Here is a 26,373-nt window from a genome sequence, read left to right as displayed (position 1 = left end):
ATGAAAGAAAACTTACAGTTCTGAGGACTTTGCAGTAATGGGAGTCGCATGTACTCAGTAACAGGTCATTCTCAAACAGCAAACTGACACATAGCACACGTTGTTGTGCAAGGCATGTTTGACTAATTTGGACTTGTAGGTAGTGATTGATGTTGCCTGCTAACCTTCGTCCGTCCGACAAATGTTCTGCCACCTCTCCCTCGTAGTTACCATCAAGAGAACAGACAGTGACGGCAGCTTGAAGAGTGACGACCCGTCATGTGAGTTTTTCGGCCAAGCCAAGACAGTTAATGGACAAGAACTATCTAATCTCATGCTTTCTTTTCCTTTTTTTCCCCTCTTGATCTTTTCTCACTGCTCGACAATATTTTTGCTGTGTGGGATTAGTGTCTTCAATTTGTGCTGTATGTGCTTCTAGCTTTGTCTTGTCAACCAAATCTAAAATGGAATGAAATGGAATTGTAAATTTGTTAATAAATGGCCATGTCATCTCAGTCATAATGTTTAGCATGAAACTATGTGAATGCCATTTGTACATTAAAATCTGAAATTTGTAATTTTGATCATTGCATCATCATTTAACATCTCAATAGAATACCGAAAATTCTCATATGTGACCCTGCACCTCAAAACAAACTCAAAGTCGCCAGACATGAATTTTTAGTTAAGACCATATTCTGAAAGAGCCGACTTTAAGCTTTAAAATGATGTATAACTCACATCAAATGGATTCTCCTAACCTATCTAAATATTGGAAAGAAGCACAAACTCAGGAAAAGTGTGAACTGAGAAAAGAGGTTCTGAAGTACAGTGTCTATTCAAGCGCTTAATCTTTACCAAACCTTGCTGGCTTTGCGATGAATGGGACAAAAAACAGGAAGTAAACCACCAGAGTAACAACAATGAAGGGATTATCAGATTAAACTGAAATTAAGCATGCCTCATTAACACATTCTGTCCATAATTAAGGCCAACTTTCAAAGCATTAGCAATATCCTTTCAAAAGTTATTAGAGTTGAAAGTGAAGAGTGTGGACAAGGTTTTTCAGAAATGAAAAAGGGATTCTAAAGACACACCTAATCACACTATTCTACCAAAAATGTTCGAGATAAACGGCTAAAAAAACACACTTTTCTGCCCCTTTTATGATACCAAATTGTAGCATAATGTAAAAGAAGACCCGCTCTTTCAGAAAATATGAAAAAGTCAAGTTCGGCTAGGTTGACCCATTTCACTTATTTTCAGTCCTCACGCAAAATCAGTATGTGCGACTTTATGTTCGTTTTGAGGTGCACGGTCACATATTATTATAATATGACAAAATACACTTAAATGTCATATTCCTGTACTGTCTTCATGACTATTTCTTATCTAATCTCTCTACAACATGTGTTGATATTTGATAACAAAATCATTCACGAGAGATTTGTTTTAAGGCTAACTACACAATTGTACTTTTGAATGTGCTTTGTTTCCCATGTTGCCTGTATTGATACCAGAGACTCCAACTCTCCCGTTTTCGACGGGAGATCTCCCGCCGAAAACCCATTTTTTCAAAATCTCCCGTTCTCCCGTTTGAGATTTAATTTCTCCCGCCCTGGCTCAATGTCTCCCGTTGGAAAGGATTTCTTACTTATTGCTATCGTATGTTGCAAAAATAAGCCTTAGATAGCACCAGAGAGCATCTATAACCCTAGGAACTTCGCGCTTCGCACACATAAACTTGGAGCCTCCCGTTTGCTAGGGGTTTCAGGCGGGAGAATCTCCAGATCAGAAGGTGCTTGGGGTTGGAGTCTCTGTAATACATATTAAGCTTAAAGGACAAGTCCACCTTCATACACAAAAGGATTGAGAGAATGCAGCAATATTAGTAGAACACATCTGTGAAAGTTTGAGGAAAATTGGACAATCCGTTCAAAAGTTACGAATATTTTAAGTATCTGTGCAGTCACTGCTGGAAGAGAAGACTACTACAGTGTATGATGTCACATGCGTACAACTATATAAGGAAAATAAAAAGAGAATTTCACAAAACTTTACTTTTTGAATAAAGTGCATATTTCTTCGACTTGCTACTGACGTATGTTAAGGGTAATATTATTCCCCCTGCCTTCTGAAAGAGAGAAGTCGAGTGTTCTTTTGTTAAGCGAGAAAAATGGAAATATGTTGAATTTTCTTTATTCTTTCTTTATATCGTAGTACTCATGTGACATCACAAGCTATAGTAGTCTTTTCATCCAGCCATGACTGAGCAGAAACTTCAAAAATTCATAACTTTTTAACGGATTGTCCGATTTTGCTCAAACTCTCACTGATGTGTTCTACTAATATTACTGCATACACTCAACCCACATGTCTATGAAGGTGAACTTGTCCTTTGATATACCATATTGATTTCCTCAGAAATCATGATGTTGGAGTGGCATGTGTGATACTTGCCACTAATATATCTAAATCAACAATGTTTCCCTCCAGCGAAACACGAGAATGGGACTGACACGACAGGGAGTGGGTTAACAACAACTACCACGGAGTCAGAGGACTCGGAGCCAGACTACCGCGTCGTCAAGACGACAGTGAGGGTGATGAAGCCAGACGATGAGGGATTCACCAATTTCTTTGCGAGTTCCTCCACGTACACTGAGGAGTCGGTGACTGTGACTTCGACACCGACGACCTCGCAACCGAAGTCGGTGAAGAAGACGGAGAAGACGAAGGAGACCCTGAAAGTGAATGTGTCTGACTTCGATGCACTGACGGAAGGAACAGGGTCAAGGTGAGACTTTTAAGAGAGACCTTTCAGAGGCTGAGGTCCAGCAACAGTTTGGCTTGGTGGGAATTTGTACATAACATCATTGTGCAAAAAAAAAAAAAAAAAAAATGCACCCTATAAAGTGATGTATTTGTTGAGATTTACATTCTGTAGAAGCTGAGGTATCATTGACCCGTAAGCTTATCATTGGTAGTATACCCTTGACCCCCATTGCACCCCCTCCAACATACACACACACTAAAAAAAAAGTTACAGGGCACCAGGCATATTCCTGATCCTGAATTCAACCACCCTCGAAATTGTCGCAGAACTATGATTCAGGGATAAGAAGTGAATGAGGTTTTTTGTTTTGTTTTGTTTTGTTTTTGTTCTTTTTAAATGATTATTTGCAATTATTTGGGTTTTTGTGTGTGTTCCTCTGCCACAGTGTCACCCGAGGCACTATTTTTTTTTTTTTTTTTTTTTTTGTGCAGCCCTGTGCAATAATATTTTGTGCATGGCTGTACAATCAAATAAATTAAATCTGGGGAAATAACAATATGAATTGTCACATCAAAACATTCAACATAAAAAAGAAGTAGATAGTATAAATGTGACCGTGCACCTCAAAACGAACATAAAGTCGCACGCACTGATTTTGCGCGAAGACTGAAAATAAGTGAAAGGGGTCAACCTAGCCGAACTTCACTTTTTCATATTTTCTGAAAGAGCGGGTCTTTGTTTACATCATGCTAAAATTTGGTATCACAAAACGGGCAGGAAAGTGTGTTTTTTTAGCAGTTTATCTCGAACATTTTTGGTAGAATAGTGTGATTAGGTGTGTCTTTAGAATCCCTTTTTCATTTCTGCAAAACCTTGTCCACGCTCCTCACTTTCAACTCTTATAACTTTTGAAAGGACAGTGCTACTGCTTTGAAAGTTGGCATTAATTATGGACAGAATGTGTTAATGAGGCATGCCTAATTTCAGTTTAATCTGATAATCCCTTCATTGTTGTTACTCTGGTGGTTTACTTCCTGTTTTTTGTCCCATTCATTGCAAAGCCAGCAAGGTTTGGTAAAGATTAAGCGCTTGAATAGACACTGTACTTCAGAGCCCCTTTTCTCAGTTCACACTTTTCCTGAGTTTGTGCTTTCTTTCCAATATTTAGATAGGTTAGGAGAGTCCATTTGATTTGAGTTATACATCATTTTAAAGCTTAAGGTCTGCTTTTTCAGAATATGGTCTTAACTAAAAATTCATGTCTGGCGACTTTTTGTTTGTTTTGAGGTGCAGGGTCACAAATACTTTGAACTCTCTTTCCTCGTACATGCTACCTTTTACTGTCATATTCCACACAGCCTGGGCATGGTGGCAGCACATCGGCGATCATTAAGACCAGCAAGAAGGACCAGGCCCACAACCAACCCGCTTAGGGCCATGAAATCCAGGCCCAACATTGTCTCAGAGTATACAGAGGAGAGAGTAGAACTGCCTGAAGTGGAGACCAAGAAATCAAAGTCAGAAGGTGTGTACTCTGCAGTATGTTTCAAGGACATTTAATGGTCTCTCCATCTCTCCCATCTCTCCCATCTCTCTCTCTCTCTCTCTCTCTCTCTCTGCCTGCCTACTTACCCGTCTATCTACATATCTACTACTCGTATCTATCTATCTATATACCAATCTATCTTATCTATCTATCTATCTACCTACCTGTCTACCTATCTTCCTATCAATTTATCTATCTACTTTCTATCTATCTACCTATTTATCTATCTCTCTATCTTCCAATCTATTTATCTATCTACCTATCTATCTATCTATCTATCTATCTACCTATCTATCTATTTATCTATCTATTTATCTACCTATCTATCTATATACCTCTCTATCTACCTACCTATCTACAGTATCTATCTACCCATACATCTCTCTATCTTTCTATTTGTTTATCTGTCTATCTTTATTTCTCTCATTCTCTGTACACATTCAAATTGAGAGGGGAAGGAAAATGGGGAGGTTTTTTTTAAAGGATTACAAAAGGAGAATTATATCAGTATGTTTTTTTATTCTGAAAGGTAGAGGCCAAGCAGAAGACTGCACAAAGGTTAATTTGAGTGAAGGTGATATATATTCAGCTTTATTAGGCAAAAACAATTTTCAGCGTGAGTCTATGTGCAAGACACCAGTGAAACAATATCTCAGTTGCAGTGATAAATGGACCATTAACTTCTGTGTTACCCCTCCTCGCTTGCAGCACAAAAGGAAAAGGCGAGTAGGACGGCACGAGCCGGCCTGGCCAGCAAAGAGGACATCGCTCAGGGCAAGACCAAATTGACCACGGTCAAGGACGTGAGGGATATGGGAGGCACCCTCTCTGAGCTGCTACCTTACAAGGACCTTATGCTCATTCAGGTCAAAGGTCAGTTAGTTGAATGTCTTCATACTTTCTAATTTATTAGTATAATGAACCCCTGTAGATTTTGATGTTCAATAGTGTACACAGTGTTTGGCGAATATCAGTCAGGAGAACTTGCAAACGAAGGTTTAGGGTTTAAGTCCACAAAAGTATTTGGAAGTAGTATTATTTTTTTCTCTTTTTAGAGAGTAAGACATCATAAGTGAACTTCACAATGAAATGCCGGCTGGGTATCAAAGAGACCATGTTATGCATGTAAAAATACAGAATATTGAGAAAAGATTGTAAAAAAGTAGCAGCTTTTTATAAGCAATGCCACTTGGTAGTCACACTTTGATGAATTAAAAACCTAAGAAATATCATATCTTCATTCACATACTTGACTCCATTACAGTGTGTTGCATTTCATACCCAGGTTTTTGTGATTTGATGAGATCACAGTTTTAAAAAGAATTAAAAATAAAAGATAATGCTTGTGAAGAAATAATAATAATAATAATAATAATAATGATGATGATGATGATGATGATAATAATGATAATAATGATAATATTAATGATAATACATGTAATAATAATGATGATAATAATAATAATAATAATAATAATAATAATAATAATAATAATAATAATAATGAGAATAATAATAATAATAATAACTACTGTAATAATAATAATAATAATAATAATAATAATAATAATACTAATAATAATAATAATAATGATAATGATAACAAGAAGAAGAAGAAGATGAAGAATGAAAAATGACATGTGACCTTACCTTTGGCTGAATGGTGTATGAATAATTCATGCATGATCCACAGGTCGACGATTTGTGCAGGTCAGGCTTGTGGAGCCAAAAGTCACATCCCTCAACAGCGGAGACTGCTTCATCCTGGTGATGCCCAACGAGATCTACCTCTGGATCGGGGAGTACGCCAATGTCATCGAGAAGTCCAAGGTAGGCATGTCAGGAGGAATAAGGAGGATGTCCCACTTCCGGGGGTTTCGTGGGAGGCAAGGGAATGATGAAGAGATGAGATTAGCTGGATGAGACAATTTCCTTAGGTGTAGATGGACATTTTGGAGCTTGCCAACTTAGCTCTTTGAGTGCCAAGACACTTCTAATTGAGTAATCTGCCAGGCTTTTTCATTAGCATTCAGTAGTCTATCTAGACTTGATGTTGTAGTGGTAGATTTTAGGAGCAAGCCCACTCCAGTGTATGTAGCAATGTGCCTCAGTCCAACAAGAAGATAATTGTGACATAATTGGGATGAGGATGATTAGGCAATATTTATTCATTGGCAACTAGTTTCCAGACACTTCTACCAACAGGCGAAGAAAGCATGTCAGGGTGCATACACAAAGCACTGTAAAAGGGTTCATGTGAAATGCCCCTTTGCGTTCAAGCTGATTTTTAGTAAAACACAGTAATAAAATCTGATGAATCAAACAGTACAAGTTTTTTGAAAGTGATTGCAAATACAAACTTAAAATCATGATATCTATTTAAGTTGTCATGCAACAACTAATGGAACAAAATTTCCAGCTGTTCAACTTTCTGTCTGATTGTGATAGACAGTGAGGAAATGTGAAAAAAGACGCTTCTTGAAGACAGCTGCATCCTTTTTCTTTCCTCTGATTACACCGATGCACTACAGGCATCGGAGATTGCACAACACATACAGCAAAAACGAGACCTGGGCTGCAAAGCGCCGACAGTCATAGAGATCCTGGAATCCAAGCAGAAGACATCCCATGCCAGGTTGTGGCAAAAGTTTGCTGAATATCTAGGAGGGGAGGCAAAGTACAGAGGTACATTCTTGTTTCTTTCTTTCTTTCTTTTCGATTGAGATCTGTATGTGACCCGCTACAACAAAAGGATCCGAAAGTCGGGGAGGACAATTTTTTGAAAATGGCATGACATTATTCCCATACTCTTTTACTTTCATTTCATACATAGTACAACTCATAAAAATACTTGTTTGCGGAGATATCGATGATTTTATCAGCCCATGTCAAGTGGTTGAGGAAATCACAGTTTTGAGAAAAACGCCTTCAAAGTTGTCCTTCCGACGCTATCATGGTCAAGGGGAAGCGAGACAGTTATCACTGCTTGACAATAGAAGGCATGCTCTTAGTGACCCCCGCCATGTTCACTCAAGCTTAGCGCCAGCGGTCCATGTACGACCAATCGGTAATCAGGATGCCACGCACTGACCAATAAGATCACTCCCTTGTTGCTAGGGGCGGAGTCTAGCTGCGGCACTAAATCCAAATCTTCGGACACGTTACTCTTGCATTGAAAGTCGGAAAATCATGACCCAGACAAACACTGATTTCTTGCCTTTCCATTGATCATTTAGCTTCGAAATTTCGGCAGATGATGGACAAAATATTAGACTACAAAATTATGCAAAAAACAGAAATCAGATTGTTTTGACCAATTTTGATGATGTGAATTCAAACTCAATTTTCTCGGCTCAGCCGTCAGCGACTTTAGGATCCTTTTGTTGTAGCGGGTCACATATTGTTGCATACATGTACCTGCTAACTGTTTTCTCGTGATATGAACATTCCTACAGATATTTCTTAGGAAAGAAGAAGCTCCATTTAACCTTAAATGTTCTGTTTTATGTTTTCTGTTGTCAATTTGATGAGAGATTGGTGAAAAAATCATACTTGTAACTATTTTCTCCCAGTTATTCCTATTTTTGGAATGTTAGCATGTACAATGTACAATGTATGTTCATGTATTTCAAGGAACTCTTCAATTGTCAGTGTTTATGGTACTTGTACATTTTAACATAGTCAACTAATAGTAAGTTCTCTTCTCTTTTTTCTGTCCAACTAATTAAGTCTTTGTGCCACAAGAATTTCAGAATGATATGATGCAAGATGTGATTAGGATCTTGCAATGAAATAGTTAGCATGAGAGGACTTCAAGTTTATTCTTCTTTATGGCTTATAATGAAATAAGATACATACTGGTAGTTGCTTGGTGGTTTTTTTTTCTCTCTTTTTTTTTATTGGGGGGGGGGTTCCTATAGAGATTATTTTGGAAGTTTTGAATATTTTTGATCAGTTTCCAGAGACAAGGTGAATTCTTAAAAAGATGTACCTCTAATTATCATTGTTCAACCACACTGTTCCTTGAGCAGATTGCTAAGCAGCCAAGGATGATGTTAAATATGTTAAAGGAAATGGAGATTCTTCTAATTCAGGGAAATTTCTACTGTAAACATGCAGCAAACAACATCTGTAGTGAATGAATCCATATTCCATGCTATTTCCTTCTCCGGCATTGTTTGAGAATACTGGTGTGAATCTATTTCAATGCAGATGTCGGAAAACCCGATGAAGATGAACTCCACGAGATCTACATCACAGAGACAAACATGGTCTACAAGGTTGTTGGCGACTCACTAGAACCGTATGAAACGTATTGGGCATCGCCGGGCAAATACAACATGCTGGATACTAATGAGGTAACACACTTTACTCCTTATGCCATATTCTTCCTTGTTTTGATCTCCGTTTGTCCATATTCTTAGCAGTGAAGCTGTATTATCAGTGTTAAATGTTCATTCCATCCAAACTTTGGGCAAAGTGGATGGAACAAACCAGGGAGGTGGGAAGCCCACCTCCCTGAACAAACTCAGCAAGGTGAAACAACACAGTCCCACACATAAGATATTTTGTTATGCTAGGAAGAAGTGAGGAGCTTACACAAATTAAATTTGGGACATCCATTGCTGTATGAGAAGACAACAACAACAACAAAATACCAGGAGATGTGTTGCTTAGAAATTGAACTCATTTAAAGTCTTTCATGATGTTTTTTTCTTGGCCAGGTGTTTGTCTTTGACTTTGGGAGTGAGATCTATGTCTGGAGGGGCAAGTCAGCCTCAAAGAAGAAGAGGAAAGCTGCAGCCCAGCTGGCCCAGTTGCTATGGGAACGGGGCTATGACTACTCAGAGTATGATGTCAACCCAATCCTGCCTCACGACACAAAGACTATGGCTGGCAACGAAAGACCTGAGTGGACATTAGTTGGAAAGGTAAAACCTACATGAATGTAGCAGAGTAGAGAATTCAGTTGTGTTGCCATTCAGATCTCTTTAATTTTGGTGATCATTGAATGAGGTTATGAAGTATATTTCAATAATACATATTTAGTATTTTTAATAGAAAACATATCATTATGTGATATACTGTGCAAAGAAATATGAACCTACAAGATAATTTCTGTGGAGAGTGTGTAAGTATCTGTTCCTGCTGTTGCATAGTCATAACAGCATTAATTTTCTGCACTAAAAATATATTTATGCCTATGTAAAGGTATATCCAGAAGGGTGCCGGAAGCATTATGTTTCAAAGTTCACCGTCTTATATGCATTTACTTGGTACCTGGCTCAGGAATGCTTTGAAGGTTGTTGATGTACTGAGAAGATTTTTAGGAAAATCTCTCAGGTCAAAGGTCAAGTGGCATTTCTCAGTTCTAACTTTGTCTAGGAATGTCCAGTGGTTATATGATGTGGTAGGAAGGGTAGAAATGTATAGACAATAATTTTCATGTATTGATAATGGTCAAAGGTCAGTGGACTCTGAAAAAAAAAATGAAAAATGTAATTTTCACTTCAGCTAGTGATTTATTAAAGTTGGTGTGCAAACTCTCTATTTCATATTGCCAAATTAGCTTAGCTTGAGGAATTGTGAATACCAAATACATAAGGTTTAGTAATACAAGATTGGCACAAATTCCCATCTCCTCCACCCCCCCCCCCCAATACAAAGATGAAGATGAGAACATGGATTTTGTGTGTCTTCCGTTACCTAGGCAACCCAGCACATGGAGACGGTACTCTTCAGGCACAAGTTCATTGACTGGCCAAGGGAAACTGTGGCCTCAAAGAATGAACAAGATGAGCAGCAAAAGGTATAAGACATTATTAGCACTGGGAGAAGAAAAGATTGATTTGATTAGGATGTAGAGGATAAAACCCAGCTTTGAGGCACCTTTTTGACTGCTTGAAAAGTCAAGCAAAGATAACATGCCAGTTATTAAATCTATGTAGCAGAGCATGATTTCCCCCACTATGCTCTAGTAAATTTTGCTTTAATGCATGTTAAAGATTTAGTATTGAAATATACAGTACAGTGAGGATTAAGGAAATAAACCATTCAATTTTCCCTGTGTGTGTTTTTTTTTTCATGAAGATAGAAAAAAGGAGAGGATCTTTGTGGTATACAATGTACATACATAATAGTAAGGTGTAGCATGAATATCTTGATCTTCCAGAAATCTGTGCACAAGCTTCCGTGATTTTTGAAGAATGCACACCTTTTGGTATTCGCAGTCCAGCTGTCTTTCTAATTTTGAAACATGAGAAGGGTTTATTGCCATGATGTGTGTGTCATTCTGGTATCTGTGACTTCTGTCTTGTGTAGAACGAGCAAGCCCCCGAGCTTGTTCCGTTTGATGCAAAGCTGATGATCCAACCGAGCAAGGAAAAGCCGCACCTCATACTTGAAGGCACCAACCTTGGCAGGGGAGATGGTAAGTTGAGAAATTTCATTAGTATTGCATGTAACTGATTATTGATGTTGTTTGAAGTGAAAAAAGAAGAAGAATGCGTGTGTTTTTTTGAAGCAAATGAATGTAATTATCCCTGAAACAGAATGCCTGGAAACATAAGAAAATGAAAGAAAAAAGAAAATGGTTTTGCAACACCTAATACGGCAAAAGTAACCCTGAGTGTCATGTGCATTTTTGTGTTCAATAGATTTTGTTACTTTGTCAGAATGCAACATCATCTAAGAGCTGAAGTATTTCTTCTGTTTAATTGTTTGACCTGAAGTAAAATCTGGCGACTTTTTGTTGGTTGCAATGCACGGTCTTACATAATATGAAAACATGCTTTGTGACATCCTTTGAAATTTGCAAGGATTGTTGTAACAGGTTTTGCTTGTTAAAGTAAACAGTTGATTCTTTATTTTTCACTGAAACAATTGATTTTTTTTTTCTAAGACCAGTTGACATAGTAGCCACACCAGAGAAAAGAAAAATGTTGTTACACGGTTCAGTGATGTGGCATGGATGTACATATGTTTTACATAGGATTTTGTTTTTCAGTGAGTTTGCTAATCTATGCCTAACTTTTGCATCGGATATGGACAGTTATTGTGCTACATTTATTGTTCACTGTTACATACAATTGTAGTCCTGTAACAATCACACAGGTGTGATTCATTTATGTGATCTTTTAAAAAGTTTGAATGGACCAAATTTCACCTGTGATTGTGATTTGAGTGTAGCTGTTTACTTGAGCCATTTCTATGTACCATGCAGACTTACATTCTTTTATGTTTTTTATCAGCCAATTGCTTGATGAAGTTTACTAAAGCATTAGTAATCTAATGAAGGAATATTTAATAAGAGACAAAATCTTTTAAAAAGAGAGAAAGGGGGTTCATCCATAACTCCTTTGTTTGTAGTTAAAGCAAAGGAAAACATACCCTGCTTGGTGCCTATCAAATCCAGTTTTTTGGTCTTTGGTGGTTACGGCAAGAAAGAAAGATTGAAAGGGTATGAAAACTATTTACATAGAATTTCAGGAATCAGGACCCAAAGAGTCTGCACTCATACTCGTAGTAGTGTGTTATCTGTCATGATAGAATTTGGAATATCTTAAAAGAGGGGTTGTGCACAGATCTGTAGGGAACAGTTTTGATTGTTGTGGTCTTCTGTCAATTTCAGAGGAAAACAGTGAACAAGCGGTTTCAAAATTACGATGTAAGACCTGGAGTCTTTTAATAATTTGATTCTTGGTTTTTCACAACTTTATGCATTCACAAAAAGTGGCAAAGCTGCAATGTCAATTAACATTTAACTTGTGAAAAGAAAGTTTGACATTCTTGGATTGGGCAACAGTGAATCTAGCATTGGTGTTTAAAGCCTTCTTTAAGATTTCTACTAATAATTCTCTTTCTTTCCATCATTCTTTTCTCCTCCATCAATTTCTTCTTCGTGTTCTCATCATCTTAATTTTTGTGCATGTTGTATGCGGCACAAAAAAACAAAAAATGCCACCAAACATACAACTTGTGACCCCCCCTTCTAAACACAAACTGAATGTATTGTGTGTGAACGTATGTATGTTAACCAACGTGTGGCTCGCGGAAACATAACCCTCATCAGGACTGGACGCATCTTATGATATTGAAAGGGATATACCAGGTGACTGTACACTAATTTTTCTTTTCATCACACTCGCATCTCAATCCTTTCCGTGCTCTAATATCTCGTTCACGTGGCAAACTTCACAAACATTAATGGTGCAGAATTGATTTCCTTGGCAGGCAAAATGGCATGTTCAAATCCATGGAAGTTCTATTGGTGCATACTGTAAAAGCAGAAATTTTTGTGTGCTTTGTAATTTTGTGAATTTTGCGAGAGCTAAGATTCACAAAGTTCAAAACGCATGCAAAAGTTCTTGTCTACACTATATATGCATTTAATGCCAGTGGCAATATGAACAAATTTCAAGCTGCAAAAGATCCATCAGCTCCAATTCGCGGAAATTTCGTGCTGTGAAAATTTCTTGCTTTACAAAAGTGTGAGAATGATTCAAGGCATTGGCGCTTGAGTTGATATTCTTTACCTGATAAGGGAATGTAATTCTAGTTTTTGTACAAAAATGAAATGGGATGGATTTGTGAGATGAATCTGATACTAAAAAAAAAAAAAAAAAAAAAAAAGGTTTGACCGTTTGCAATCCAAGCAGAATAATCCTCTCTTATTGCTTTCCTGTCTTTGTAATGAGAGGAAATTCTTGCTAAAAAGTAGCTGTGCTTCACTCTCTGTTTTCCACACTTTGAAAGTTAATGATAGACTGTGGCCTTCAGATATAATTCACCATGTAGCATCAACTCAGCTTTGGTATAACAACTTGATGCCATCTGAAACAATTTTCCTCGTCGTATGAAAGTTTCATGGATTTGAACAAATTGCTCGGCCCTGCCAAGCTAATCATTTTTTAGAAGTCATGTTTGTCCGTTCTTTAAACCACTAACTAATTTGTTCGAGTAATGTATCTAACATTCACTTTGTGTCTCGGTTACCGTTACTGTAAACCGCATAATTAGCATAACTACACGTCTCTCTCTTCTCTATCATCTGTCTGCACAACAATGTTGCAATCTTAGCAATCATGTTTCCATGGTAACCCCAAGAAATACCTTTTCACCAGCCAGTGATTGGCTTCTGTGTGATTTATCCTGGCAAAGTCAGTTGCCCTACCATATACACATTCTCATTGGTACAATGATTGCTCCTTTATCTTTTTGTGAACCAGACCATAATGACTATTAAATACCAACTGCACTGACTATCTAAAAGAATTTTATAGGACACCTCATTCAAAATAAAAGACCAACCCCAACCTCCTTTTCTTGTTCCGTAAATGGCAGAAATATGATAGGTGCCTACTGATTTGCAACTCACAAGTGGGATATACATTGTACACAAAATTTGATTTACTTCATATTAAAGTGTCCGCCAAGAATGGCATGAAAAAAGATTACCATTCTTTGATGTCCAAAGAGCACAATCTTTTACATGCCTGAGGCTGAAATATGAAAATAATGCAACCGTGTATCCTCCATAATTTACTGTGCATGTTTTCGCAAACTATTCAAAAGAATGTGTCATCATAAAAGATAAATAATTATATTTTCTTGATACACACACAAGAAATACATGCTCCTTACAGCAAACAGTGCATTTTCTAATAGTTGAGGAAAGGCATCATAAAACACTGCACAATACATACAGTGTAGTTTATGCCCTTTTGCCTCTCAGCTGGTCGATGTATGTCCATGTTTACGAATGTACACACTAGTATGTAGGGGCAACTATTTTAATCTGTTTACCGTACTAATCTGCCCTTTAAGTAGGCATATGGCTGTACTGAGTGTGTGCTGTCATATATTACACAGCAATGCCCAGAAATGTCAGTGCAAGGGCCTATCTGTACATTTGCATTGCATCTCTACAAAAGGCATGTTTCAGAACTATGAATGTTTCTTAACTGAGCATCACAACTATGTGAATTTTTATCTGAATATATTTCTCACAAAATTCATCATTACACTGTAGATCAGATCATAAGAATTTTTTTTTTCTATGGATGAAATGTCCAATCATTCACATACAGTATCTTATCTGGCTGCTTGATTCACTCACTCACTCAATTCATCCATAAAAAGACTATAAAATATTTCTGGTAAATTCACGTTTTCACAAAGGGGAGTTGTATGGTCATCAGAGTTTCAAGGCATAGGCCTACTGGGGATATGCTGCAGGGATGATAGTTGAAAAAGTTTTTTTTTTAATTTCTTCACTATTCACAGTATGTATGTTTCAAAAGGAGTGTATATATTTTGAGAAAAGAAGTGGTTCTCACTAACTTTCTCTTTAGATTAGCTCGATAGTGATATTAACTGTCGAAACACTGCACGTCCACAAATATCAATGTTGCATAATTACGATTGTGTAATATATTGCATTTACCGTGTGTGTGTGTTTCAAAGCCATATAAGAATTAGCACTTTAACTCTCTATGTGTTTTGAGTGCCAAATGGCACTGAAAATCGTATAGCATTGTACACACTGTCCAAAGTCCCTGGCACAGAAAGGGTTAGTGTGCCCATTTAGTTTCCCAGCTACTATAGTATTGGCAAGGTGTTATACACTGTACCGTATGTCCCCCCCCCCCCCCCCCCACCCCCACCAAAAAAAGAAAAAGAATTACAATGGGACCCTCCACAACGATAACTTTGAAAAATTGTGAATCAATCCAAACAAAATTTCAGGGTAAGAAACAATAACTTGTTACCCACATCTTACAGAAAACCCCATCCGATTTGCTTCAGTGGTCAAAGAGAAATGAGGATTTTTGTAGAGCATGTCAGGAATCCTTTCCCTCCAAGTTCTGTCCATTGTGTTCACACATTGATATGTATAGTTCCAAGAGCATCTAAGTGCTAAACTTGGAAGAATAAGACCCATGACATGCTTTACAACAATCCACATTTCTCTGTGACCACTTAATCAAATGGAATGGGGTTTTCTGCAAAATGTAGGTAAGATGTTATATTTTTAGACCCTGAAGTAGCATTCAAACAGTTTAATCATATTGGAAGCTATCAATGCGAATATTCGATTGTATTTTTTTTTTTTTTTTTTTTTTTTTTTGGGGGGGGGGGGGGGACATACTGTATGTTCAGCACCAGCTTATGAAGACTGGGAATAAATAACAAACAGTTCATGACTTTAGCAAAAGCCTTCTCTACAAGCAAATGAATAATTATATAAAATGTAGACATCAAGAATATAACAAATAGGATCAGTACTTATGATAGACAAAATTTTAAGCAGATTGCATAAAAATGTGGATGTGGCATGCTAAGAATTAATGCCTTCTCTGTCCTCTGTATTGTTTCTATTTAATCTGATTATGAATGTGTCATATTCTTATATAATCTCAATCTATGAAGCTGTTTATTAGACATTGTCGTAAAAAATATTGTAAGTGGATTGTGGAAGATGCATTTGAAAGAAGTTAAAAAAAAATGATATGTGCAGGTTGGATTTATTCTCTTGTGGTATATACAAGTACCAGCTCTGCAGTCTTAGAGCAGTGTGCATGAATATTATCTTTGTGAGAAACTCCCAAACAAAGTGATGTGTACCATTGTACGGAATTGTTAGGAGTAGATTGTGAGAGCAGCCTTGTGTGTGCCCTATCGAAAATACAAGTGTATGCCCACTTTGAGTGATTCCCGTAGTATATGTAGCTGATTTTTGCCCTCTTTTCTTACCAAAGGAGTGAGCACCCCTTTAGTCCGGGATGTAGCAGAATGTTCTTTCCTTTTTGTATGGTGGAAGCTGTACACTGTTGTTTGTTTTCTCGTCTGAAACTTGTTTATTTTGACAACTTCCTGTTATTTCTTTCTAGAGATGTGGGGTTGTTCCGGGGTTTTGGATTAAGCTGTAGAATCAATGTTTCATGCTCTTCATTATTAAAAGCACAATTGTTGCAATGTTTTTTTCTTTTTGAAAAGTTGATTTCGGTTGCTTTTATTGTCATCTGCTCTTATTATTTCCTTTCATTTTTGCGTTGCTTTCTAGTGAAATGAATGAAAATATCTCTGCTTGACTGTAAAGATTTTACATTTACCAACATGTCATGAATTCATGTCACGTCCACAATAACTGCATCTACAATGTCAGTACATTGGAATAATGAAGTAAGGACATGCAATCATTCATGTCATCTAAATATAATAGGTCAGTTAATCCTGATTCATTCTTATGTAACCAAAATACATGGTTACTATTGAACCATCTGCAACATTGACAAATTTTGATAAGAAGTCTTGAATACATGGCAGTTGTTTGAATTGTCCTATTTCAAATTTAACAAGTATCTTGACCAATGGCAAGTAACCATAAGAAGCTATTCACAAAAGTTTTGACTTGTCTGTATTGATCACAAGTATAATACTGAAATCAAACAAGGTCTAGATGACCTTTGACCATTTTATTATGATATTGCTATTTTTCCTTCCTTTTTTTTTAGTCCAGGTTTAATGCAAAAACATACAATGTGTATTAAAATACAGTGTAGGTGTCTATATGAAATTGACAAAGAATAACTATGAGAAAAAAAATCTGATTACGTATGTATCTTTCTTTTTTTTATTGAATAACGCTTCTTAGAATGTGAAAGAAAATAAATTGATAAATAGTTTTATGTCACAATGACGTTTTTGCATGTTGTTGCCCACTCTGTAGAAGTTTCCTTTAAAGTATAGAATAATGTTTGGAGTTCATTCTTTTGTTATGTATTTGTGGATGTTCATATTTTTCCCTTTTCGATCCCCTCATGCAGCGTTCTTCAGCAAGGTTGATAGGAAGGGTCAGAAAATAAACACACTTTCCGTCCTGGTGTGGCACGTTCTAGAGTACGAACACAGCGTGGTACCCGAGGAGAGCTTCGGCCAGTTCCACGAGGGTGACACGTATGTCATCAGATGGGTCTATAATGTGGAAAACACAGGTGAGGCAGTGAAGTTATCTAAACCTTTTTTATTTATGTGTTGTTCAATTTTTTGTCTGTCTGTTTGTTTATGTTATGTAATGTACTGTAAAAATTCATAGCAAGTGCCAGCTTACTATACTAGGAATTAGGGGCATTAGGTAATCTCTATAAATTTACAGTTAGTTTCCAGACATTTGTGCCAGTCTTGCTAAGAAAGCTCTTCAGCGTGCATGGTCATAGCTGAACAAAGTACAATAAGGGTTAAAGTCATTTTTTGTCATTATAACCATTTTTTCTTCTTTTCCTCTGAAGGTATGCGTGACCTGAAGGGCAACGTGTCGAAGTGGGGCGGAACGCAGGGCCGCGAGAGGTGTGCCTACTTCTTCTGGCAGGGCCAGCAGAGCACCATCAATGAGAAAGGGGCGTCAGCCCTGATGACGGTGGAGCTAGACGAGGAGAGGGGTCCCCAAAAACAGGTGGTCCAGGGCAAGGAACCGGCAGCCTTTCTACAGCTCTTCCGGGGGCGCATGGTGGTCCACGTGGGCAAGCGCGAGGATGAGGAGACAAACACGCAGGGTGAGGGGGGCTTGGTCCAATGGGTTCTCTCCCAAAAGTTAATGAACGAGAGATAAGATACGATATAATACAGATAGTGAATGGTCATGAGTGCAATATTAATGGTACAGGATATTGTGTGGTGTGACAGATGAAGTGCTCTATGCCTCATTGAATAGAGCACCTGATATTTTAGGGAATGCAAAATCTTGTTCCATTGCATGATGCAGTAAAGACCATACACTATCTGTTCTATACAACACCTCGGATATCAACGAATGTCGTCCATGCTGATTAGATATGAAATTCAATGTAGTAAAGAAATGACAACCTTTTTTATTTTTATGAATGGTGATCGATTGTATTAAGCCTATACAGTTGTAGCTCAGTTGTATGACGAAGCGATCAGTTTTTGTTTAAGTGATCAAGCACACACTTCTAACTCATTGAGGGGGCGCTGAAAAAAAGAAATGTATAATGTGATTTCAGAGGAGTGTGATGGTGCATAATTCTGAGTTTGATAGAGCCCATGTTTATGTACATGGTTGATGATGTCAGGGTGCAATAGCTAAAACTGATGGACAAAATTTGCGCACTGAAAAGCAACAGCATGCAATGGTACTCTGAACCACATGTCATGGGATTAGCAGATAGCCAATCAGATATCAGGAATCACTGTAGGTGTTACATGACTACCATAAAGTGGGACATTTACATTCTGTCAGAGTAAAGTTAGAATTATCTTTTGTGCCTGTATGTGTGATTAGGATTTTGATTCTTATTAGAAATACTTCTTATAGAAGCTGATCACAAGAAGGAATTCAGGAGATATTAGTTTATCTTGCCTATGTAGCTGGTAGGACTGTCAAGAAGAAAGCACTTTGTTGGAAAAAGTAATGCTGTCTTTGTCTACATGTCTGCATTTATTGCGCAAAGCAAACCTTTTTTGAAGGTTCCAATTTGACTTTCTCTTGTTTCTTGTTTTAAATATCTTGCTGCAGAAAGCAAAGAAGTGAATGAACAATCCGTATTGTGTCAAAGGTCCTGTTTACATGTACCTTTGGGAGCACTGATTTAAAAAATGTTCAAGATATCACATTTCATGCATATATGTACAGTAGGTTAGTTGTATCACAAGACATCCTACCATATATCATTTTTGCAATAAAGCCTAAAATAAAGGAGATAGCACTGTTTTTCTCAATAAACCATAACTGTAGACGGTTTAGTCTGGAAGCATTTTTATCATAACTTGATATTTTTAAACTATTGTTCACATTTTGTATATTTGCTTTGGTCGTTTCTATCCCTAACTCACATATCAGATCTATTTTGAAGCACTAATGCTGGGTTTTTTTATTCATCTGCAAATATTAAATCATGCCTTTAAGTTGTTACATTACTAGAGATTGACAGGTGTTGAAATTGCCCCCACCCCCCTCCCATCCCTTTTACGTGTAGGAAGCACCAGATTATACTATGTGAGGGGAGAGCACACCAAAGAGACAAGTCTGGTGGAGGTAGCCTGCAAGATGAGGTCACTCCGGTCTCGCACCTCCTTCATCCTGGTCAACCTGGAGGGAGTGGAAAAGAAGAAAGCTAGCATCCACCTCTGGCACGGTGCCAAGGTTTCCAAGGCAACCAGAGAGTGCGCCAAGCATGCGGCTGAAGCCATGAAGGAGAAGTGAGTGAAATCTTCAATAGCATTTTGCATGACTTCCTTTTTTTTTCAAATTAGGTGCAGATTTTCTATTTCAAGGCTTCGGATTATTGTATATGCCATATTTTCCACGAGTCTAAGTTTTCGCAAGTCTAAGTTTTCATGAATCAGGACTTCCCGAAAATTTTGTAAGTGGCAAAATTTGCTATTGGGGAGTACAGTAATGGACAGAGAAATGTATGCATGCACATCACTTTCATGTCAGGAATTAGAGTTGAAACTTTCACGCGTTGTTAAATTTGCGAATAGCACCCAACTTGCGAAATTCATTAAGATTATAAAAAAAACAACTGCAAAATATATGACCTATACAGTCTATTGTAACTGCAATGTAGTGCAGTTACTGAGGCAGTAGACAGGAAATACCAAGTCAGCCTCTAGCATTTAGCTAAATATTGCACATTGAATGCTTACAGGGAACAAAATTGAGTGATTTTACTTTGGATTAATGTTTTGCTTTAATATCACAAACTATTTCATGCCCCAATGTGCACTATTTCTGTTCTCTTGTCAAAGATTAGTTGGATTGCCTGCCCACACTCTCACAGTTTCCTGAAGAAACATGCATTTGTGACACAGTTCACTTTATTAAAGAGCAACGTAGAAATCATGACAATGTTCCCGATCTGTTCCTTACCATCTTTCCAGCAAACCTCTGGAGGTGGGATTAACGAGTGAGTGCAGTGTCACCCTGGAGGAGATGGATGAGGGCAAGGAGACGGCTTCCTTCACCAAGACCCTCGGCAAAGACCGCAAATCTTATGACAGTGCAATAAGTGGTGAGACCAGTGTGCCTAGAAAGTAAAGGAGATAATGCCATGGGATTTTTTTTTTTAATGTGCTAATCAGTAGTTTTCCAAAGTACATACAAGCGTAGCCATAATGATGTTTATGAGCTGAATTATAATATGAATTTCAATCACTCTGAATATTATAGTGTGAGCTAAAATGTCACTCCTTCATTGATTCAATACATTTGCAGGATTATCATAAACTTTCAACAATACATGTTCCAAATCTAGATGTTAAATGATAAATTAAGGTAGTTGTGTTCAATGATTGAGCTTGTCATAGAACCCTTTGTTGACATTACATTGGATGCATTGTATGAACATGGTATAGGTCAATGTGTGGCAGGTTCATAACCCGTTGAGGATGGGCTGATTTTGCTACAACACGCATTTCACATAGACACCTACCCAGGTATTTTCGGTACTGGTCTTCAATGGGTTGAAATCACTTTCGAAATGAAACTACACCAGTTTTATTGGTATTATGCTTCCCTTTGATCTGTGAGAATTGTCTTTCTGAAATGTGGAAGATGATTCAGACATTTCTCTCTCATCATCCCTCCACAGACCCACTCAAGTATGACTACACCCCAAGACTCTTCAACCTCTCCAGTGCTTCGGGCGTGTTCGTCTCCAATGAGATTCTGTACCCATCCAGATCTGAAGAGCTTCCATCACCGTACCCCTTCCTCCAGTCTGACCTCTATCTCGGGGAGCAGCCATGTGAGTGCCAAAAAGGGTGTCTTGGTTGTTCAGGTTTACCAGTAGTGGCAGTGGAGAAGAAATTCATGATGATTGTGCAATTGCTGCTACTACTGATATTGATGATAATGATGAAGATGATGATGGTGATGGTGATGGTGATGGTGATGGTGATGGTGATGGTGATGGTGATGGTGATGGTGATGGTGATGGTGATGGTGATGGTGATGGTGATGGTGATGGTGATGGTGATGGTGATGGTGATGGTGATGGTGATGGTGATGGTGATGGTGATGATGATGGTGATAGTGACGGTGCTGGTGGTGGTAGTGGTGCTGGTGGTGGTGATGATGGTGGTGATGGTGGTGGTGGCGATGGTGATGGTAATGGCAGTGATGATAGTGATGATGGTTGTGATGATGATGGATGGTGATGGTGATGATGGTGGTGGTGGTGGTGATGGTGATGGTGATGGTGATGGTGATGGTGATGGTGATGGTGATGGTGATGGTGATGGTGATGGTGATGGTGATGGTGATGGTGATGGTGATGGTGATGGTGATGGTGATGGTGATGGTGATGGTGATGGTGATGGTGATGGTGATGGTGATGGTGGTGATGGCGGTGGCGGTGGTGGTGGCAATGGTAATGGCAATGGTGATAGTGATGATGGTTGTGATGATAATGTTGATGATGATGACAATGATGATGATGATGATGGTGATGGCATGGGTGATGATATTGGTGGTAATGATAATGATGATGATGAGGATGATGATGGTTGTGATGGCAATGGTGATAGTGGTGGTGGTGGTGATAGATGATGGGGATAATGGTGATGATGATGGCAATATTGATAGGGTAGTGTAATATCAGTAGTGTGAATGGTCGGGCCAAATGGTAGCTAAGGAAGAAATAAAATCATATGGAAAGCAAATTGATTATAATTTTGACTGAAAAAGAATGACAAAATATTTGAATTCTGGTGTGTTCTCAATTTCAGCCCTCTTCGCTCTGGACAACCACTATGAGATCTACCTTTGGCAGGGCTGGTGGCCAGCAGACCACGAGTCGCCGTCTGGCACAACGAAGACAGGCTCGGCCAAAATTAGATGGGACATCGACCGCAAGCTTGCCATGGAAACCATCATGGCTTATTGTAAAGGTAATCATATTTTCATTCTCTCTCGTTATGTTTACACATACACCCTGTACACGTATATATTATGCTTGCAAACACACACATGATATCTCTACATATATCTATACATGTGTGTATGTTAAAATATTCATAAGAAATTGTAGGAGTAGTAATGGTGGTGGTAGTAGTAGTACTAGTAGTAGTAGTAGTAGGCCCTAGTTGTAGTAGTAGTAGTAGTAGTAGTAGTAGTAGTTGTTGTTGTTGTTGTAGTAGAAGTAGGAGTGGTAGTGGTACTTGTTGTGATAGTTTTGTTATTTTCATTATTTTCATCTGCTGGCAAATATCTTACTTATTATGTTCTTTTCCAACAGAGAAAAGGCCAAAGAACCCACCCAAGGCATACCTGGTGTATGCAGGGCTTGAACCTCTGACCTTCACAAACCTGTTCCCTGCCTGGGAGGTTCAAGAGGAAGTGACGAAGATCAACAAAGAGGTAAAACACAAGATCTATCTTCTTTGTTCGTTTATTCATAGGGCATACTCATTCTTTCATCTATTTTGCTGCTAACTCTATATTATTCCAATCAACTGACAGATCCTAATATTGGAACTTGTTATATATGTCACTATGTCATCCCTTTGAACTCAATTTTGTGTACAAGTGGCTTTTCACATAGTATCCTGGTACACAATGTACACGTCGAAGCAAATCTGCTTTGTGTAACCGGTTCAGGACGAGTCCCGGGTATACTCGAGCAGGTGTCTATTGGAAATGCGGGTTGTGGCAAAATCAGTCCATCCTCAATGGGTTAAGATCCATTTATAGCTTCTGATGGCACAATTGAGGTCAGGTTATCTGTGCCGGCATTGTTTGCAAATGAGCAAGCATTGCAACAAATACATGAAAGCACAAAGCAAACACAAAAATACATAGTGATACATCCCTTGAGAAATAGCCCGGACTTTTCCGAGAAGGTATGTGTGGATTTTCAGGAATTCCCCTTCTTGCCAGGTTGGATGAGTTATGACAGCCGAACAGCTGACTAAAGCGTCCATGAATCCACACAGGAATGTCGACCTTGAATCCACACAGGAATGTTGACCTTGTCAATTCTCAATGTCATTGAAAGAGGAATATGTAAAAGTATATTATATGTGTAACTAAGAATATATGATATATATAATTACATAAAGAGAGAGGGAGAGAAGGAAGGAGGGTGAGAAAGGAAAAGTGGAAAGGACATGAAAGAGAGGGAGATGAAAAGATATGGCGAGACATAAATATTTCTTCACTGTATGACATTATCATGATTTTGTCCAGAATTTGAAGAATATTTTCATAAATGAAAGTTGAAATGCATCTTCATAAAAAGACGATTTCAATGTATTACGAGCAGATTCCAAATGGTGGAAGGTGTTTTTCCAGCATTTCTGTGAATTACAGTGTATGTTTCACTGGTATTTTTTTTTTCAATCTTAATTTTCTATTCAATTTGTAAGCAATTTTCATTTTCTTTATTTACTGTATTTTTGTATGTAACTTTGTATGAAGTTTTGAGTTGTTTATACGTAGAGTCCCTTTGTGAACAAGTTTTTTAACCCGTTTAGGACAGGCTGATTTCACTGCAACACGCATTTCCCATAGACACTTGCCAGACTATACTTGGGACTCTTCCTCAACAGATTAACTGAAATGGCTACGGCCTGTGAAAATAAAACAGAATGAATGAATAAATAATGCTAGAATGTGATAACTATTGAGTGCCAGAGTGTGATGTCATTGTTTTTTTGAATATCACCAATGAAAACTCATTCTGAACAACCTCACTTGGCCAGAATATTATATGTATATTCTGTGAACACATTGTCCCCCACTATGCTCACGCCTGGTACCAACCCAAGCTATGAGAAAAGACTGTGACATCATCAGTTTTCATAGTTCCCTGTGGGTTATTCAAATTCAAGAAATTCTTCTGTTATGAAGTTTTTATGCAACTGATTGACAAATTACCCTACATCAACGTAAAATTGCCGTACATTGACATAAATAAGCACTGAATTGATCAGTGTTGATTTCTTTAATCATGACTACTACTAAAACACTTATCAATTTAGTGCTTATTTACGTCGATGTACAATTTGTCACTCAGTTGCATAAAAACCTCTTGACAGAAGAATTTCATGAATTTGAATAATTACGCAGTACACGCTGCATGCTATAAGGATTCAAACCAACACTTGCTGTCGGATGGGAGCTCAGTGGTCTAGTGGAGATGACGCCTGTCTGGAGATCAGGAGGTCATACAGTAGGTTCGAATCCTGCTCCAGTAGTACGCCCATGATTTCTTTTATCATGGCTACTACTAAAACTCTGATCAATTCAGTACTCATTTATGTCGATGTAGGACAATTTGTCAATCAGTTGCACCCAGTGGGTTATCCCACTGATTTTGACCCTTCTCACACCCTGGGCAACCATTCTACTCCCTTTCCTCCCTGCTCATAGAGTGGTAAGAAGAGTGGTAAGGCTATTCTAGTGAAGGACATCCTGGCCAAGCTGACCCAGGCACAGTTCACCATGGAGGAGCTGAGCAAGCGACCGCTGCCCGAGGGAGTCGACCCCATGAAGCTGGAGACCTACCTCTCAAAGGAAGAATTCAAGGTTGGTAGCGAGGACAAATTGTTCCTGGCCGCCACTGACCGGTCTCTTTTCTACTCAAGGCAGTCTAGTGATCTTGAATGAGAAGTACAGAGTTACTCATAAACTGTGTTTGTCTTGTTCAATATCAGTTGTTTGCTTGCTGTCTGATTCTTGTCAAAGCATTTATTGCCCAATTTTCGTCTAGCTTTATACTGCTTGAGCTGCCTTGAGCAGTCAAATTGGACTGTAGGTAAGGCCAAGTAAAAAAAGAAACCAGTTTCTCGTCCTCGCGCGCATCGATTTTGGCCGCCGCATCGATTTTTTTACTATTTACTATTTTCAAAATGGCGCTGAAAATACCAAGAAATTCATAATTCTCGTCCCAGCCCGCTCCCCGCCCGCATCGATTTTCAGTTGCCGCATCGACTTTTTTGATATTTACTATTTTTCAACAATTCACCTACCAATCGTGATGTCTCATTTCTCATTACGCCTTGCGTCCTCTACTTAGCTGTAGTATAGCTGTAGCTTCCGTAGTGCGTATGTAATAACGCATGCATTTCACACTGCGAGCTCGGCAAGAAGGAATGACCGATAAAAGCAGTCGAACTGTAGTTGGTTAGGCGCGCGCGGGCGAGTGTGGGCTGTGATACGTACAGTGTACTCGGTACGTCGTGAACGCGATAGCGGCAACAGTTTTGCGAACAATCGCTGATATCATATTCCACGCATATTTCGCGCATTGTTCGTATTTTTCCCCGTTTCTCATATTTTAGGCGGATGAATTGTACTGTACAAATGCTTGTGAGGATTGTATCGAGTTTGTATAGATTTTCATGTCATTGTGACTATGTGCATGTGTGTGCAGTGTCGGAAGGTACGGTGCCAGTGCAGTGGCCGTGCCGGCCGCGTATGCGTGTCTGTAGCTGTCAGGGTCCATAGGGCCCATCCCCTGGTCTGTCAGCTGTCTGTACGCACGCGTGAACACAATGTGTAGAGGCCCGTACACTCTGCTCTGTAACGTTGCATCTGCCGGCGATGTATTGTTCTATTTTGAAGAGAAAATGAATGCGCTTTTCCAGCAAATGTAGAATTATTAAATGGGTGTATCTACAAAATAAATAACTTTTCCACGGATTCTGGTTTGTCTCGTATTTCTGCGTGATACTTTTCTTTACGATGTAAATTCACGGACACGGCCGTGAGTCGTATCACCTGTCATAGTGTGGTATACAATCATTCATCATCCAAATGATGAGTGATTATCAAATGTTTTTTTAGAATATGAAGAAACATCTTTAAATGTTTAATGCTATAATGCCATATCAGTATCATTTTTACATCCATCCAAATGTATTTCTGCATGCATGAAGTTTCATTTCAAGTATGGTACATAATGGTTTAAAAATGCACAGAGTGCAGGCAAGACATACACTTTGGACCTGGTCTCTCATAACACAGCTAACAGAGTGATATTTCATTTCATAAATTGGATATAGAAAATAGTAAAGCCCTCTCTCATTACCTTTCTCAGAATTACCGGAC

General features: G+C 38.3%; 1 protein-coding gene across 1 annotated transcript in view; it reads left to right on the top strand.

The window, feature by feature from the left end:
- LOC139738294 (uncharacterized) overlaps window positions 1-26,373 on the top strand; it is a 150,763-nt gene that overhangs the window by 119,216 nt on the left and 5,174 nt on the right. Inside the window, exons 16-34 of the mRNA XM_071648935.1 lie at window positions 207-260; window positions 2,476-2,776; window positions 4,114-4,280; window positions 5,010-5,174; window positions 5,995-6,131; window positions 6,833-6,986; window positions 8,514-8,659; window positions 9,026-9,232; window positions 10,012-10,110; window positions 10,623-10,731; window positions 12,373-12,411; window positions 17,129-17,296; window positions 17,591-17,854; window positions 19,295-19,517; window positions 20,202-20,332; window positions 20,912-21,067; window positions 22,050-22,211; window positions 22,559-22,680; window positions 24,694-24,849. Coding sequence (XP_071505036.1) covers window positions 207-260; window positions 2,476-2,776; window positions 4,114-4,280; window positions 5,010-5,174; window positions 5,995-6,131; window positions 6,833-6,986; window positions 8,514-8,659; window positions 9,026-9,232; window positions 10,012-10,110; window positions 10,623-10,731; window positions 12,373-12,411; window positions 17,129-17,296; window positions 17,591-17,854; window positions 19,295-19,517; window positions 20,202-20,332; window positions 20,912-21,067; window positions 22,050-22,211; window positions 22,559-22,680; window positions 24,694-24,849 — 2,960 coding nt within the window. The remainder of the gene's footprint in view (window positions 1-206; window positions 261-2,475; window positions 2,777-4,113; window positions 4,281-5,009; window positions 5,175-5,994; window positions 6,132-6,832; window positions 6,987-8,513; window positions 8,660-9,025; window positions 9,233-10,011; window positions 10,111-10,622; window positions 10,732-12,372; window positions 12,412-17,128; window positions 17,297-17,590; window positions 17,855-19,294; window positions 19,518-20,201; window positions 20,333-20,911; window positions 21,068-22,049; window positions 22,212-22,558; window positions 22,681-24,693; window positions 24,850-26,373) is intronic.

The sequence above is a fragment of the Diadema antillarum genome, unplaced genomic scaffold, assembly GCF_040938485.1.
Source record: "Diadema antillarum isolate AM-2024a unplaced genomic scaffold, OU_Dant_1.0 seq00000733_RagTag, whole genome shotgun sequence".
NCBI lineage: Eukaryota > Metazoa > Echinodermata > Echinoidea > Diadematoida > Diadematidae > Diadema > Diadema antillarum.
Note: the sequence above shows the minus strand (reverse complement) of the source record. Positions and strands in the feature narration are given on the sequence as shown.